The following is an 18,321-nucleotide window of genomic DNA, read 5'->3' as shown; positions in this document are numbered from 1 at the left end:
AGTTGTAAATAAATACAAGTGTGATGATCATCATTATTAGAGCATTGTCCCGAAGAAAAAAAAAGAAAGGCCAAAAAAAGAAAGGCCCAAAAAAAGAGAAAAAAAGAGACAATGTTACTATCCTTTTCCACACTTGTGCTTCAAAGTAGCACCATGATCTTTATGATAGAGAGTCTCTTATTTTGTCACTTTCATATACTAGTGGGAATTTTTCATTATAGAACTTGGCTTGTATATTCCAACAATGGGCTTCCTCAAATGCCTAGGTCTTCATGAGCAAGCAAGTTGGATGCACACCCACTTAGTTTCTTTTGTTGAGCTTTCATACATTTATAGCTCTAGTGCATCCGTTGCATGGCAATCCCTACTCCTTGCATTGACATCAATTGATGGGCATCTCCCTAGCCCGTTGATTAGCCACATCAATGTGAGACTTTCTCCTTTTTGTCTTCTTCACACAACCCCCATCATTATATTCTATTCCACCCATAGTGCTATATCCATGGCTCACGCTCATGTATTGCGTGAAAGTTGAAAAAGTTTGAGATTACTAAAGTATGAAACAATTGCTTGGCTTGTCATCGGGGTTGTGCATGATGAGGGCATTCTTGTCTGACGAAAATGGAGCATGACCAAACTATATGATTTTGTAGGGATGAACTTTATTTGGCCATGTTATTTTGAGAAGACATGATTGCTTAGTTCGTATGCTTGAAGTATTATTATTTTTATGTCAATATTAAACTTTTATCTTGAATCTTTCGGATCTGAACATTCATGCCACAATAAAGAAAATTACATTAAAGATTATGTTAGGTAGCGTTGCACATCAAAAATTCTATTTTTATCATTTACCTACTCGAGGACGAGCAGGAATTAAGCTTGGGGATGCTTGATACGTCTCCAACGTATCTATAATTTTTCATTGTTCCATGCTATTATATTATCTGTCTTGGATGTTTAATGCTCTTTATTATAAACTTTTATATTATTTTTGGGACTAACCTACTAACCAAAGGCCCAGTGCAAATTGCTGTTTTTTTGCCTATTTCAGTGTTCCGCAGAAAAGGAATATCAAACAGAATCCAAACGGAATAAACCTTCGGGGGAGTCGTTTTTGGAACAAACGCAATCCAGGAGACTTGGAGTGGACATCAAGGAAGCAACGAGGCGGCCACGAGGCAGAAGGGCGCGCCCAGGGGGTAGGCGCGCCCCCCACCCTCGTGGGCCCCTCGTGGCTCCACCTACCTACTTCTTTCGCCTATATATACTCATATACCCCGAAAACATCCAGGAGCACCACGAAACCCTATTTCCACCGCTGCAACCTTCTGTACCCGTGAGATCCCATCTTGGGGCCTTTTCCGGCACTCAGCCGGAGGGGGAATCGATCACGGAGGGCTTCCACATCAATACCATAGCCTCTCCGATGATGTGTGAGTAGTTTACCACAGACCTTCGGGTCCATAGTTATTAGCTAGATGGCTTCTTCTCTCTCTTTGGATCTCAATACAAAGTTCTCCTCGATCTTCTTGGATATCTATTCGATGTAATACTTTTTGCGGTGTGTTTGTCGAGATCCGATGAATTGTGGGTTTATGATCAAGTTTATCTATGAACAATATCTGAATCTTCTCTGAATTCTTATATGCACGATTTGATATCTTTGCAAGTCTCTTCGAATTATCAGTTTGGTTTGGCCTACTAGATTGATCTTTCTTGCAATGGGAGAAGTGCTTAGCTTTTGGTTCAATCTTGCGGTGTCCTTTCCCAGTGACAGTAGGGGCAGCAAGGCACGTATTGTATTGTTGCCATCGAGGATAAAAAGATGGGGTTTATATCATATTGCGTGAGTTTATCCCTCTACATCATGTCATCTTGCCTAATGCGTTACTCTATTCTTATGAACTTAATACTCTAGATGCATGCTGGGTAGCGGTCGATATGTGGAGTAATAGTAGTAGATGCAGAATCCTTTCGGTCTACTTGACACGGACGTGATGCCTATATACATGATCATGCCTAGATATTCTCATAACTATGCGCTTTTCTATCAATTGCTCGACAGTAATTTGTTCACCCACCATAGAATTTGCTATCTTGAGAGAAGCCACTAGTGAAACCTATGGCCCCCGGGTCTATTTTCCATCGTATTAATCTCCCATCAACTAGCTATTTCTGTCGCCGTTTATGTTGCAATCTTTACTTTTCAATCTATACAACAAAAATACCAAAAATATTTATCTTATTATCTTTATCAGATCTCACTTTTGCAAGTGGCCGTGAAGGGATTGACAACCCCTTTATCGCGTTGGTTGCAAGGTTCTTGATTGTTTGTGCAGGTACTAGGGACTTGCGTGTAGCCTCCTACTGGATTGATACCTTGGTTCTCAAAAACTGAGGGAAATACTTACGCTACTTTGCTGCATCACCCTATCCTCTTCAAGGGAAAACCAACGCATGCTCAAGAGGTAGCAACGTCATCGAGCTGAACGTGTGCAGAACTCAGAGGTGTCGTACGTTCGGTGCTTGATCGGTCGGAACGAGAAGAAGTTCGACTACATCAACCGCGTTGTCAAACGCTTCCGCTTTCGGTCTACGAGGGTACGTGGATACACTCTTCCCCCCTCGTTGCTATGCATCTCCTAGATAGATCTTGCGTGAACGTAGGAATTTTTTTGAAATTGCATGCTACGTTTCCCAAAGTGGCATCCGAGTCAGGTCTATGCGTAGATGATATGCACGAGTATAACACAAAGAGTTGTGGGCGGTGATAGTCATACTGCTTACCACTAACATCTTATTTTGATTCGGCAGTATTGTTGGATGAAGCGGCCCGGACCAACCTTACATGACCACGTTCATGAGATCAGTTCCACCGACAGACATGCAACTAGTTTTGCATAAAGGTGGCTGGCGGGTGTCTATTTCTCCTACTTTAGTTGAATTGAATTTGTCTGCGGTCAGTCCTTGTTGAAGGTTAAAACAGCAAACTTTACGAAACACCGTTGTGGTTTTGATGCGTTGGTAAGAACGGTTCTTGCTAGAAGCCCGTAGCAGCCACGTAAAACTTGCAACAACAAAGTAGAGGACGTCTAACTTGTTTTTGCAGGGCATGTTGTGATGTGATATACGTTATTGTATGAGATGATCATGTTTTGTAAAAGTTATCGGCAACTGGCAGGAGCCTTATGGTTGTCGCTTTATTGTATGAAATGCAAACGCCATGTAATTCCTTTACTTTATCACTATGCGTTAGCGATAGTTGTAGAAGCAATAGTTGGCGAGACGACCACGACGCTACGATGGAGATCAAGGTGTCAAGCCGGTGTCGATGGAGATCATGACGGTGCTTTGGAGATTGAGATCAAAGGCACAAGATGATGATGGCCATATCATGTCACATATTTTGATTGCATGTGATGTTTATCTTTTATGCATTTTTTTTGCTTAGTACGGCGGTAGCATTATAAGATGATCCCTTACTAAAATTTCAAGGTATAAGTGCTCCCTAAGTATGCACCGTTGCGACAGTTCGTCATGCTGAGACACCACGTGATGATCGGGTGTGATAGGCTCTACGTTCACATACAACGGGTGCAAGATAGTTTTGCACATGCGGAATACTCGGGTTAAACTTGACGAGCCTAGCATGTACAGACATGGCCTCAGAACACTGGAGACCGAAAGGGCGAACGTGAATCATATAGTAGATATGATCAACATAAAGATGTTCACCATTGAAGACTACTCCATCTCACGTGATGATCGGACATGGTTTAGTTGATTTGGATCACGTGATCATTTAGATGACTCGAGGGATGTCTATCTAAGTGGGAGTTCTTAAGTAATATGATTAATTGAACTTAATTTATCATGAACTTAGTCCTGATAGTATTTGCAAATTATTTTGTAGATCAATAGCTCGCGATGTAGTTCCCCGTTTATTTTTGATATGTTCCTAGAGAAAAATAAGTTGAAAGATGATAGTAGCAATGATGCGGACTGGGTCCATGATCTGAGGATTATCCTCATTGTTGCACAAAAGAATTATGTCCTTGATGCACCGCTAGGTGACAGATCTATTGCAGGAGCAGATGCAGACGTTATGAACGTTTAACAAGCTCGGTATGATGACTACTTGATAGTTTAGTGTGCCATGCTTTACGGCTTAGAACCGGGACTTCAGAAACGTTTTGAACACCACGGAGCATATAAGATGTTCCAAGAGTTAAAATTGGTATTTCAGACGCATGCCCATGTCGAGAGGTATGAGACCTATGACAAGTACTTTGCCTAATAGATGGACGAGAATAGCTCAGCCAGTGAGCATGTGCTCAGAATGTCTGGGTACTACAATCACTTGAATCAAGTGGGAGTTAATCTTCCAGATAAGATAGTGACTGACAGAGTTCTCTAGTCACTATCATCAAGCTACTAGAACTTCGTGATAAACTATAATATGCAAGGGATGACGAAAACTATTCCCGAGCTCTTCGCGATGCTGAAATCGGCTAAGGTAGAAATCAAGAAAGAGCATCAAGTGTTGATGGTTGACAAGACCACTAGTTTCAAGTAAAAGGGCAAGGGAAAGAAATGGAACTTCAAGAAGAATGGCAAACAAGTTATCACTCCCATGAACAAGCCCAAAGCTAGACCCAAGCCTGAAACTAAGTGCTTCTAGTGCAAAGGAAATGGTCACTGGAATCGGAACTGCCCTAAATACTTGGCAGATAAGAAGGATGGCAAAGTGAACAAAGGCATATTTGATATACATGTTATTTATGTGTACTTTACTAGTGTTCATAGTAACCCATGGGTATTTGATACCGGTTTAGTTGCTAGGATTAGTAACTCAAAATAGGAGTTGCAAAATGAACGGAGACTAGTTAAGGGCAAGGTGATGATGCGTGTTGGAAGTGATTCCAAGGTTGATAAGATCACCATCGCACACTCCCTCCACCTTCGGGATTAGTGTTGAACCTAAATAAATGTTATTTGGTGTTTGCGTTGAGCATAAATATGATTTGATCATGTTTATTGCAATACAGTTATTCATTTAAGTCAGAGAATAATTGTTGTTCTATTTACATGAATAAAACCTTCTATGGTCATACACCCAATGTGAATGGTTTATTGAATCTCGATCATAATGATACACATATTTGTAATGATAGTGCAACATATTTGTGGCACTGCCGTTTAGGTCATATTGGTGTAAAGCGCATGAAGAAACTCCATGCGGATGGACTTTTGGAATCACTTGATTATGAATCATTTGATGCTTGCAAACCATGCCTCATGAGCAAGATGACTAAGACTTCGTTCTCCGGAACAATGGAGCGTGCCAATGACTTATTGGAAATAATACATACCAATGTATGCGGTCCGATGAGTGTTGAGGCACGCGGTGGGTATCGTTATTTTTTGGCCTTCACAGATGATTTAAGCAGATATGGGTATATCTACTTAATGAAACACAAATCTGAAATATTTGAGAAGTTCAAAGAATTTCAGAGTGAAGTGGAGAATCATCGTAACAAGAAAATAAAGTTTCTACGATCTGATCGCGGAGGCAAATATTTGAGTTACGAGTTTGGCCTTCATATAAAACAATGTGGAATAGTTTCGCAATTCACGCCACCTAGAACACCACAACGTAATGGTGTGTCCGAACGTCGTAACCGTACTCTATTGGATATGGTGCGTTCTATGATGTCTCTTACCGATTTGCCTTTGTAATTTTGGGGTTATGCATTAGAGACAGCTACGTACATTCACGTTAAAAAGGGCACCGTCTAATCCGTTGAGATGACACCGTATGAACTGTGGTTTGGCAAGAAACCTAAGGTGTCATTTCTTAAAGTTTGGGGTTGCGATGCTTATGTGAAAAAGCTTCAGCCTGATAAGCTCGAACCCAAATCGGAGAAGTGCATCTTCATAGGATACCCAAAAGAAACTGTTGGGTACACCTTCTATCATAGATCCGAAGGCAAGATCTTTGTTGCTAAAAATGGATCCTTTCTAGAGAAGGAGTTTCTCTCGAAAGAAGTGAGTAGGAGGAAAGTAGAACTTGATGAGGTAATTTTACCTTCTCTCGAATTGGAAAGTAGCTCATCACAGAAAACTATTCCCGTGATGCCTACACCAACTAGAGAGGAAGCTAATGATGATGATCATGAAACTTCAGATCAAGTTACTGCCGAACCTCGTAGGTCAACCAGAGCACGTTCCACACCAGAGTGGTACGATAATCCTGTTCTGGAAGTCATGTTACTAGACCATGACGAACCTACGAACTATGAAGAAGCTATGATGAGCCAAGATTCCGATAAATGGCTTGAGGCCATGAAATCTGAGATAGGATCCATGTATGAGAACAAAGTGTGGACTTTGGTTGACTTGCCCGATGATCGGCAAGCCATTGAGAATAAATGGATCTTCAAGAGGAAGACGAACGCTGATGGTAGCGTTACTATCTACAAAGCTCGAATCGTCGAAAAAGGTTTTTGACAAGTTCAAGGTGAGATTTTCTCACTCGTATTGATGCTTAAGTCTGTCCAAATCATGTTAGCAATTGCCGCATTTTATGAAATCTGGCAAATGAATGTCAAAACGGCATTCCTCAAATGGATTTATTAAAGAAGAGTTGTATATGATGCAACCAGAAGGTTTTGTCAATCCTAAAGGTGCTGACAAAGTGTGCAAGCTCCAGCGATCCATCTATGGACTGGTGCAAACATCTCGGAGTTGGAATATACGCTTTGATGAGTTGATCAAAGCATATAGTTTTATACAGACTTGCGGTGAAGCCTGTATTTACAAAAAAGTGAGTGGGAGCTCCGTAGCATTTCTGATATTATATGTGGATGACATATTGTTGATTGGAAATGATATAGAACTTCTGGATAGCATAAAAGGATACTTGAATAAGAGTATTTAATGAAAAACCTCGGTGGAGCTGCTTACATATTGGGCATCAAGATCTATAGAGATAGATCAAGACGCTTGATAAGATTTTTCAATGAGTACATACCTTGACAAGATTTTGAAGTAGTTGAAAATGGAACAGTCAAAGAAGTAGTTCTTGACTGTGTTGCAAGGTGTGAAGTTGAGTAAGACTCAACCCGACCACGGCAGAAAATAGAAAGAGAATGCAAGTCAGTCCCTATGCCTCGGCCATAGGTTCTATAAAGTATGCTATGCTGTGTACCAGACCTATTGTATACCTTGCCATGAGTTTGGCAAGGGGGTACGATAGTGATCCAGGAGTGGGTCACTGGACAGCGGTCAATGTTATCCTTAGTTACCTAAGAGGACTAAGGAAATATTTCTCGGTTATGGAGGTGATAAAGAGTTCGTCGTAAAGAGTTACGTCGATGCAAGCTTTTACACCGATCCGGATGACTCTGAGTCTCAATCAAGATACATATTAAAAGTGGGAGCAATTAGCTAGAGTAGCTCCATGCAGAGCATTATAGACATAGAAAAATTGCAAAATACATACGGCTCTGAATGTGGCAGACCCGTTGACTAAACTTCTCTCACACGCAAAACATGATCACACCTTAGTACTCTTTGGGTGTTAATCACATAGCGATGTGAACTAGATTATTGACTCTAGTAAACCCTTTGGGTGTTAGTCACATGGCGATGTGAACTAATCACATAAAGATGTGAACTATTGGTGTTAAATCACATGGCGATGTGAACTAGATTATTGACTCTAGTGCAAGTGGGAAACTGAAGGAAATATGCCCTAGAGGCAATAATAAAGTTGTTATTTATATTTCCTTATATCATGATAAATGTTTATTATTCATGCTAGAATTGTATTAACCGGAAACTTGATACATGTGTGGATACATAGACAAAACACAGTGTCCCTAGTAAGCCTCTACTGGACTAGCTCGTTAACCAAAGATGGTTAAGTTTCCTAACCATAGACATGAGTTGTAATTTGATGAACATGATCACATCATTAGGAGAATTATGTGATGGACAAGTCCCATCCGTTAGCTTAGCATAATGATCATTAAGTTTTATTGCTATTGCTTTCTTCATGTCATATACATATTCCTTCGACTATGAGATTATGCAACTCCCGGATACCGGAGGAATACCTTGTGTGCTATCAAACGTCACAACGTAATTGGGTGATTATAAAGATGCTCTATAGGTATCTCTGAAGGTGTATGTTGGGTTGGCATAGATCGAGATTAGGATTTGTCACTCCAAGTATCGGAGAGGTATCTCTGGCCCTCTCGGTAATGCACATCATAATAAGCCTTGCAAGCAATGTGACTAATGAGTTAGTTGCAGGATGATGTATTACGGGATGAGTAAAGAGACTTGCCGGTAACGAGATTGAACTAGGTATGAAGATACCGACGATCGAATCTCGGGCAAGTAACATACCGATGACAAAGGGAATTACATATGTTGCCATTGCGGTACGACCGATAAAGATCTTCGTAGAATAGGTAGGAACCAATATGAGCATCCAGGTTCCACTGTTGGTTATTGACCAGAGAGGTGTCTCAGTCATGTCTACATAGTTCTCGAACCCGTAGGGTCCGCACGCTTAACGTTGATGACGATTTTGTATTATATGCGTTATGTGATTTGGTGAACGAACGTTGTTCGGAGTCCCGGATGAGATCACGTACATGACGAGGAGTCTCGAAATGGTCGAGAGGTAAAGATTCATATATAGGACGGTAGTATTCGGACACCGAAAATGTTTCGGGGGTACCGGGTACGTATCGGGTCACCAGAAGGGGTTTCGAGAATCCCCCCGGCAACTACATGGGCCTAATGGGCCAAGAAGGGGACAGACCAGCCCCTAGGGGGCTGGTGCGCCCCATGTAGGACAAAATAGGGGGGAAGGAAAGAGGAGAAGAGGGAAAGGAAGGGGAGGGATTCGGCCTCCCCCTTCCTTCTCTCCTCCCTCCTCCTTCCTTCCCCCTCCGGATGAATATGGAAGGGGGGAGGCCGAATTGGGAGGCACCCAAGTAGGGTTCCTCCTACTTGGGGCGCCCCCTTGGCTGCCTCTCCTCCCCTCCAACCTATATATATGAGGGGGGCACCGCTAGAACACACAATATTAATTCCTAGCCGTGTGCAGCGCCCCAATCCACAGTTTACGCCTCCGGTCATATCTTCATAGTGCTTAGGCGAAGCCCTGCGCGGATCACTTCACCATCACCGTCACCACACCGTCGTGCTACGGAACTCTCCCTTGACACTTTGCTGGATCAGGAGTTCGAGGGACGTCATCGAGTTGAACGTGTGCAGAACTCGGAGGTGCCGTACGTTCGGTGCTTGATCGGTCGGAACGAGAAGAAGTTCGACTACATTAACCGCGTTGTCAAACGCTTCCGCTTTCGGTCTACGAGGATACGTGGACACACTCTTCCCCCCTCGTTGATATGCATCTCCTAGATAGATCTTGCGTGAGCGTAGGAATTTTTTTGAAATTGCATGCTACGTTTCCCAACACCAGGGTCATCACGAGGATTTTGAGACCGCTGTGCAGAATGGAAACAATGCCTAGAAATTTGAAACTTAATATAACTAAGGAACCTATATAACTAGAGCATATATGCAGGTTGAACCGTTAGGCGGGTACAAGTGCGGAGTGCTTCCTGCTCCAATGCCCTAACTTCATGTCGATAGCGATCGATTGCGTAGGACATCTGTGAAGCATTGGTCAACTGTCAGACGTGATAGTGGATCGCACATCTTGTGGTTGATCAGAGTTTTGACTGTCAATTTCTATACAATACAAGATTTTTTTTTCATACAAGCATTCTCACAAACACCCTGCAAACAAACTCCATTCCATGGTATAAACTCACAATATACACTCCAAAGCAAGTAATCATCACAATTCACAAACACAACATGCGTTGGAAGCATATAATCTCACTATACACAATAAATTGCACAATTACAGCGAGAAAATTTGGAAGAAAGAAAGTAATAAGATAAAGGAAAAAAGGACATGAAGGAAGGAGAAGGGCAGAGAGATTACCTGGCCGGGGCAACGAGAAGTTGGCGTGGTAGCTACCACTTCGGATGATCAGACATAGGAGAATGAGGCTAGTACAAAGAAGAGGGCGATAGGTCAATATGGGGCAGAGAAGGCTGGCATGGGGTCTTGGAGATATAAAAAACGAAATGGTGCACTACCCGTCTCCTTGGGTTTTCTTTCAGTATAAGCTGTTTTTATGGTTTTGTCTCGTGGATCGGGTTGGGGGGGGGGGGGGACTGCGATTTTTGGGCCCTGTGGCCTCACTGCTCGCATATGCTCGTTGGCGGTCTTGGAGGTCACGTTACAAATGTTGCATATGCACTATGTCTAGGGGAAATACGAAACATGTGTATTATCAAAAAGGGCGCACAATGGTGACACAGAAAGACGGTGACATGTCATTTGGCATACGTACACCACATCTTTGAAAATAGTTATATTTAATTAAATTTCACCCTCTCTTTTGTTAATTTTGAAACTGATTGCCTCATTTAAGCAAACGTTTGCCATATTTCACATTTTTCTCGAAATTGTGCACATTTTGTCAAGGTGACACCACATGCCAACGCACACATGATGCACCATTGTGACAGGTTTTTCTTTCAACAACCAGTTTCTCCAAGGGATCAAACAAGAACATCTCAGGTTTTTCCGACGATGTTCGTTCAGTGGGAGAAGACGTTTCCGTCGCCTATGAGGCGCCTGCGATGACCTCATCAATCATGAGATGTGGTGCCAACATAGTATCTCAAAGGTGCTCATAGGGGTACGGTGTGTGTGCACGCGTTCATATGGGTGATTGTATGTGCGTGTATATAAACATCTGCGTGCGTGATTGTATATTGTGTAAAAAAAATGAATAGTAACAGAAACCGTAATCGTGCTGGTAGGCTGGTGTGCCTAATTTCTCCCGGTCGATTTCCAAGTTGTTGTCATTTTCTATATTCGGGTAAATACAAGCCACCATCAGTATACCTCAAAAGAAAAGACGCTCAAGATCGAGATATCCGGGAGCCGAGTCATGGCCGTTACATGAGCCCATCATCCAGCTGTATGTCCATCACGGTGCCCAGTCCAACCGTGCTCCAAGCCGAGCACCACTTGGCTTAATTCTGACTCTTCCCGTCTCCACTCTCCAGGCCCTACTCCTACTAGCACTAGCACACGCACCAGCAAACAGCACTGAGCTGAGCAGATCACATCGAACCTTCGACGCGGCGTGTGCACGCACGGCTGGTGTCCCATGGCAACGTACAGTACCGAGCCCTCCATGTCCATCCCACGAGGCCATGATCCCATCCTGTGCCGTGCCGACGCGACTGGTGGTAGCTCGATCGCGTGCGCGAGCGAATGAATGAATGAATGAGTACCATCGCACTCGCCACAGTGAAACAAAACACATGGGCTGGCGTAAAAGCGCAGGTGCCGCTCGCAGGCGCGCATTGATGGCGGTCTGATCTGATCTGATCGCCGGTGGCGGATCGACCGGTGGCGGTGGGTGTGGTGCCAAACCGGGACCGGACATCACGCCGCCGGGATCCGTTGGCGGGCTTCGGCGTGTGGTCGCTATCCGGCAATGAACAGGAGCACCACGTACGTACGCCATATTTATGCCGCCGCTCACAGGCACCGTCAGCAACGAGATGCCTGGTTTGTCTTCCCGGAAACGCGTTTGTTCTCGTCTACCATTCTACTGTTCTGTCCATCAGTCCATGACCATCATCTTTGTTTTGTCTCGTTGATCCGCGTTGTTCACTTTTAAATTAGGCGATCAAGTGGCCAGGGACTGAACGGCGGATGGTACTCCTGGTAGTGGACTGCCCCTGGAAAATCACACCAGCGTCGATATGATCGGAAATGATATGGTATATCTTATCATATCTCCTTCAGTTCTTCAATCATTCGCACGACCTGGTGCTTTGGCAAAGTGACGTTCCCCAGTGCGGGCAATCGAGCTATATTCAGACAAAAGTTTGACTTCGGCGGTTCGGCCCCTAGCGTGTCTAGTATACAAGTATTTTCATGATCGGTTACACCGGGACGATATAAATATGTTTGTACACCACTACATGCAATCTCGAAAATAAAATGTTTGTGTCCAAAATACGCCCATCCATATGACCCAAGAGCTACACAAAGATGAGTAGAGTTATCATATGCGTGCTAAAAGACGCACTGATGCATGCGTACGCTACAAGGTACTGTACTTAATTAGCATGCATGCACAGCACGGTGCCACCAAACGCCCTAGTCTCAACACGTTGGCTCATCAGGATTGGATATAAGCCGCATCATGAATGACGTGCTAACGGAATAAGTGGCCTAGTTAATTTTGATGGCGACCACCATCACATTTTGTAAACCACTTCTACCATAGCAGCCTAACAGCATGGTCCGTCATTCCTTTGCCTCGTGGGCTCGATGACCAAGATGCTTTTCCATGAACTTTTTTTTACTGCAAGGTGCTAGTGAAAACCGTAGAAAATTCAGGTAACTTGGATGAACAACTGCCTACATCTGCCTGGCTATCTACACACGAACCCATTAATCCCACCATACCGGCGTACCGCGGTGCCCAGAGAGTGAAGGCGCTAATAATCGACAGATCTCCACGAGTTGCTTGGAGCGCCTTGAATTATCCAGGAACAGAAAATTACTAGTACTTTACAGGCAAAGCAGGCAACACAGAAATACCTAATGCTGTACTGAAACTGTAGTCGATAACTTGATGTTAACCGGCGCCATGCATGACGTATAACAAAATTGGCCGGCTGATTAATTGTGACGGCGACCACGCCACTTAACGGAGTCAAGCGAGCAAGCTTGCAGTCATGTTCATTTTCTGTCCAAATTTTGCAACAGATGGAGATTACTTGTGAAATATACTAGTAACAAACTTTGCCCGCACCCTTAGCCACCGGAAATCAGAACTCAGATTTCAGGCCTTGAGTGTTCCTTTTATCAAAAACGGACCTGTCGTTTATTTTAAACTCTCTGCAACTCCATTTTCAAGTAGATAGGATGGAAATGCACTATGTAAACTAACATAAGATCGTTTAGATCACTATTTTAGTGATCTAATAAATAATTTTATATTAAAGCATCTACAACCAGGCACACCAAATCATCCCAAACATCCGGGCGGACGGCCTGGTTACTGTGAAAACCGATTCAGATGGGCGCTTTAAATGTCCTTGAACGTCCGGGCTGTCGGGCGCCTTTCATATCCAACCCAAATGGACGGATATGTGGCGGCCCGGGTGCGTCTACCATGTCGGCTTAGCCCAGCCTGGCCCATGTGTGCCCCACAAATATCCCCATCCGAAAAACCCTAGACCGCAATCAATCTGTACTCCACTTCAGTCCCCTCTCCATCCACTTCACTTCTGATCCCCTCCGAACCCATTCGATGGCCGGCGAGCGAAGTTGTGTTGCCTCCGGTGGGAAATCCGGCTCTCACGACGACTGTAGGGGAGCTCAACGATGTAGAGGAGGTCGCCCTCCGCATCGCGTTGAGGCTTTCGCAGCTCGACCAAGGCAGATCCGGCTGCGGCGGATCTACTTCGTTAGCGCAGCGCTAGCGACATCGCCGGTCCTTCCCGCCCGACACGCTACTTCGGCCGCTACGCTCCTTCAGGTACGCCGCCCTACCACCACCATCCTCTGCTCCGGAAGTGATACCTGGTCACCGCTGGGTCCTCTTGCCCACATCAAGGCCGGCGCACACGAGGACACCCGAGTCTGAGGCACGAGCAGCCCGATGCGAGAGATAGCGTTTGAGGGAGAGGGCGGCGGCGGGGGAGGGGGGCGAGGGGGCGCTCTCCGCACGTCGGGCATGCACGAGCGCGTCGGTCGATCCCAAGGCCGCGCTCCTCACATCGGTCCTTCGCCGCTCTCTCACGACGGCAAAGACGGATGCACGGCGCCTCCGCCGCAAGAATGCCAAGGCGCTCTGACTCGCCATCGAGTTGTCGGAGTGCGATGCAAAGAAGGAGGCGGCGACGAAGGCGGCCTGCCATGCAAAGGAGGAGGACCGCCTGCTCCGTAGTCTGTCGAGCAAAAGGTGCAGCTCCGACTCCGATCGGACGGACGACTCCACCTCCAGCTCCGACGACGATGCACCTCTGCACGCCGACGCCTACATGGAGGAGGGGCACAACCGCGCCGATGATCGAAAGAGGAAGGGGTCGGCAAGGAAATGATGATTTCCTCCGCCATTTCCCGTTCTATTTATATTTTATCTATGTTTTAAGTAGTTTGTAGTATGAATTTGCACTGTCCGCCGTTGAATTTCGATGAACTATGCTTCTTTTGTCCAGCGATGAAATGTTGATCCGATGAACTACGTGTTAGATTGTGTTTTATGGAGCGTTGTTGAGGTTTCGGATATAAGGGACGCGGATGTGGAAGCCAATATATGAGGCGTGCTCGGGCAGTGCCCGCGGACGCGGTCGCGTTGGTGGGCGTCTGAGGACCTAAATTTGCTATGTCTTGCTGTAGATGCTCTTATAGCTTACAGGGAATACTTGATGTTTAAAAATAAATCGTCTATAGAATGTATTTTCTTTTTGCACGAGATGACGATTTTCTGTGCAACACTAATAATAATGGAAATAAAACGATGTACTGAACGCCGTAAGTTGGTACAATCTGAGATAAGGTTAAATCCCAGTAATCTAGAATCTACGAAGGCATCGTGCTTACTTTAGTACACAAAAGGGGGGGAAAACTCACTCTGTGGTGACACACGTATAAGTGCAGGGCAGCAAGCTGGTGCTACTACTAGCAGAGCATACATACACCCCTCCCGCCTGCCATTACAAACCACCCACCATTTTCGTACACCACGCGAGATCAGGGCACCCAGGCCAGCCTCCCCCAGCTCCACCAAGGAACCAAGAAGCCCGAGGGCAGCCATGGCCGGCGCGTCCGCCACCAGCACCCGCAAGGGCGGCATCAAGGCCTACTGGAAGCACCGCGGGTACGACCGCCTGGACGCGGCCGCCGCGCAGCGCCGCCCGGCCCTCGCCACGGCCGAGCTCGGCGCCGGGGGCGGGGCGGGGGCGGCGGCGACCGCGGGCCGGCGGCGCGGGTGGCGCGTGCGTCGCCGCGGCCTCGGGCGGCGGGTCCTGCGCGCGCTCTCGCCGCGGCGGCTGCTGGCGCGGCTCCGGGACGCGTACGTGAACGCGATGCTCCGGCTCGCGTCCTCCGCCGCCGTGGGGTACGGCTCCGCCCCGTTCTGCGCCGCCCCCGAGCCCTTCGCGCGGCCGCGGCCGCTCAAGGAGTACGACGAGAAGGTGCTGGTGGAGATGTACCGGTCCATCCTGGCCCGCGGCGGCGTCATCCCTCTCTCCGGCGACGCCTCGCTGGTGGTCGGCCCCGCCTCGCTGCCGGCCCCGGCCACGGCCACGGTGGCCTGACCGCCCACCCATCGGTCCACTGGCGCGGCGCGGACGCTACTAGCTTGTCACGCCATTTGCCCCTTGGTTTCGCCGCGCAGAAGGCGTGAAGTGCACTATCTAGCGTGTATGCTACAAGTTCTGTAGTACTATGTCTTGCTGAAATTTGCAAAATACCTACAGTTTCTTCTTCTTCATCTTTTTACGCATTTTACTCCATGAGACTAGCGCAGAACCCTCGGAAGCTGGCTGTGCTGTCGGGTGTCGGCGATTGTTTACTGGAATTCGCAGGATTTTGCGGGAATAAGTTTCAAGCGGTGGCATTTTACGGTTGGTCGCATATAATTAAGCGTGGATGGTAACAGAATTAGTGTGCAAGAATCAGGAAGCGGGCAACGCGCAACCCTTTAGCTTTATACTAGAATATTGTTGCTGTTGACGGTGCTAGCCATACAGACTGGCGGGGCTGCCGGTATTTAAAGTTCAGTACCGCCACAACAACTTACGTGGGGGGCCGGCGCTAGCCGCCCGCTCACGCTCTTCGCGACTTGGTTAATAATAATTGTTCGTGTCCTTACGTGCATGGCTGAAGGTTTCTGGTGTGATTATCAAGTTGGAGATTCTGAGAGCACCATCTGTAAGATTTTCGGTCCATTGGTGATGCTGTACCGCCTTCAGGGATATAGTGTACCGCCTTCAGTTGGATTTTGCCGCTCGGTACTCTTGCGCCGGCGATGAATACCTTCAGAGTGGATCGTCTTAATATTTTGTCTCAAAAATCATTTTCTTTTGGACAAAAAAAAGATTTAGATCTATTAACCAGATCAGCAATACTCCCTCCACTTTTATTTACTCTCCATATTAGATTTGACGGAAGTCAAACTTCGTAAAGTTTGACCAAGTTTATAGAAAACAATATAAACATTTACCGTAACAAGCTGAACGTGGACGGTTCCTACTGCGCGAGCACCGGAACGGCCGGCCGGGGCAGGAATGATCCTACGGGACAGCTCTGGCGAGATCATATTTTCATCCTGTAGGGAGTTGAGGACGTGTGCTGAACCTTTGGAAGCTGAGCTACACGCATGCATGGAGGGCCTCAACCTTGCACTGCAATGGTCGCAGTCCCCATCAAAATCGAGACGGACTGTCTTGTGGCATTTAGGGGCTGTTTGGTTTGAGACTAAGTTTGCCTAAGGTTGCCACATCTAAGGTTAGGCAAGCTTGATAAACTTAGGTGGGTGTTTGGTTCAAGCCACATCTTAGGCAAGCCACATTAGGGTCCCACATTACATACACTCAAAAAATATGGCAAGATTCCTTTAGGCTTGCCAACTTGTTGCTCTCATTTTGAAGAACTAACATTAGGCAAGTATGGTAACATTGTATGGTAAAGTGTGGCATGGTTAGGCCTATAACCAAACAGCCCCTTAATATGATCAAGACGTCGGACGGAGACAGATCTCGTCATGCTATGCTAGTTGAGCAAATCAACAGACTCATGAGGGGAGGTAGAGCCATCAAGCTAGCTCATGTGTGTGGAGAGCAGAATGGCATCAGCCACTATTTAGCTGCTTTTGGTAGAAGGAACGACGCACTGTTGTGTGGTTGGGATCAGGACCGGGTGAAGTCCCTGAACTTTGTAAGAAATAACTTGCTCCTGGTTGATTGAATAAAACCTTCTTTCATCCGCAAAAAAAAAACAAGTCTATATGATGTGTAAATACATTCAATAATGAATCTAATGATATGTATTTGTTATTGTATATATTAATATATTTTTTTATAAACTTTGTCAAAGTTTACAAAGCTTGACTTTGACCAAAGGTAATACGCGGACTAAATAAAAACAGAGGGAGTACAAACAACCCTAGCAAATAAAGAAATTGCATTGAAATCCCTGAAAATCGACCTTCTACTTCCTCTAAAAAATGGTGCACAATCGCAAGCCACTACGATGTTGAAGTCAGCCTAACATTGTTTGTTCGTCAATGAGAAGTCATCATGGTAGAGTCCTAGCAGAGCATCGCTTTGGCTAAGCCATACCACCAACAGAGTCGCAGATCAAGAGCCCGGCCTCCTCAAAGGCCCGTAGTCCTTAGGAGAGCACACCAAAGTGAAGGACGTAAGTGTGTGAGGCCGGAGGACCCAACTGCGTAGGGTTGTTGCCGCCATCGCCTCGAAAAAGCTCACGAACCTAGCCTCACTATCCAGAATGGACAACATGAATCTAGGCCCGCGAAGCAGTGACATTGCCACACATAACACCGTTGAGATGTGCTGGCTTAAGAAAAAATTATACGTCAGGCAGATGTCACGACCCCATCAACGACACACCATAAATATTGGACGCACCGCTGGAAGCCCGAAGCAAAGAACAACAACGAAGGCATATCTTAAATTAGTCTCAAAACAGTGAAATTATGTCATAATTCGGTAAATCAAGGTATCACAACACTCCCACATTAACGAGGCTAGTGGAGGAGGGAAGGGGCCACAACCTACCGGCGGAGGAAAAGAGGCGGCAAAGATCGCCTATTGAGAGTTCACATAACCATAATTGATTTTTTGGAAAGCACCTTAATTGATGGTAATCTAAAAAAACTTAATTGTGTTTTCCCCCCAAAAGAAAGCTGAATTAGAAACCAAAATTGGCGGAGGAAAGTGGTGGCAAAGATTTTTCCTGTTTTAACTTAGAATCCAAAACTACATACATGTTGCAACCACCTTGCGTATAGCTGATTTAAAGTTGCTGCCCTGCAATAGCACGACACATCTCTCTTGCGTGCATGCCAAGAGTTGCGGTCGGTTGATAATGGAAAACAAAAGATGCCTGGTGCCTCTACCAGTAGTTGCAGGTCAACTAGATCAGCACCGCAAAATAAT

The 18,321-nt window shown here is 45.7% G+C and overlaps 1 protein-coding gene across 1 annotated transcript; it reads left to right on the top strand.

The window, feature by feature from the left end:
• The first annotated feature begins 14,632 nt into the window (after nt 1–14,632).
• On the top strand, nt 14,633–15,632 carry LOC109735874 (uncharacterized). The gene has a single exon (XM_020295074.3). It carries the CDS (start codon nt 14,953–14,955, stop codon nt 15,454–15,456), a length of 504 nt encoding a protein of 167 aa, XP_020150663.1. The 5' UTR covers nt 14,633–14,952; the 3' UTR covers nt 15,457–15,632.
• Nucleotides 15,633–18,321: the final 2,689 nt, after the last annotated feature.

The sequence above is a fragment of the Aegilops tauschii genome, chromosome 1 (assembly GCF_002575655.3).
Source record: "Aegilops tauschii subsp. strangulata cultivar AL8/78 chromosome 1, Aet v6.0, whole genome shotgun sequence".
NCBI classification, from domain to species: domain Eukaryota; kingdom Viridiplantae; phylum Streptophyta; class Magnoliopsida; order Poales; family Poaceae; genus Aegilops; species Aegilops tauschii.
Note: the sequence above shows the minus strand (reverse complement) of the source record. Positions and strands in the feature narration are given on the sequence as shown.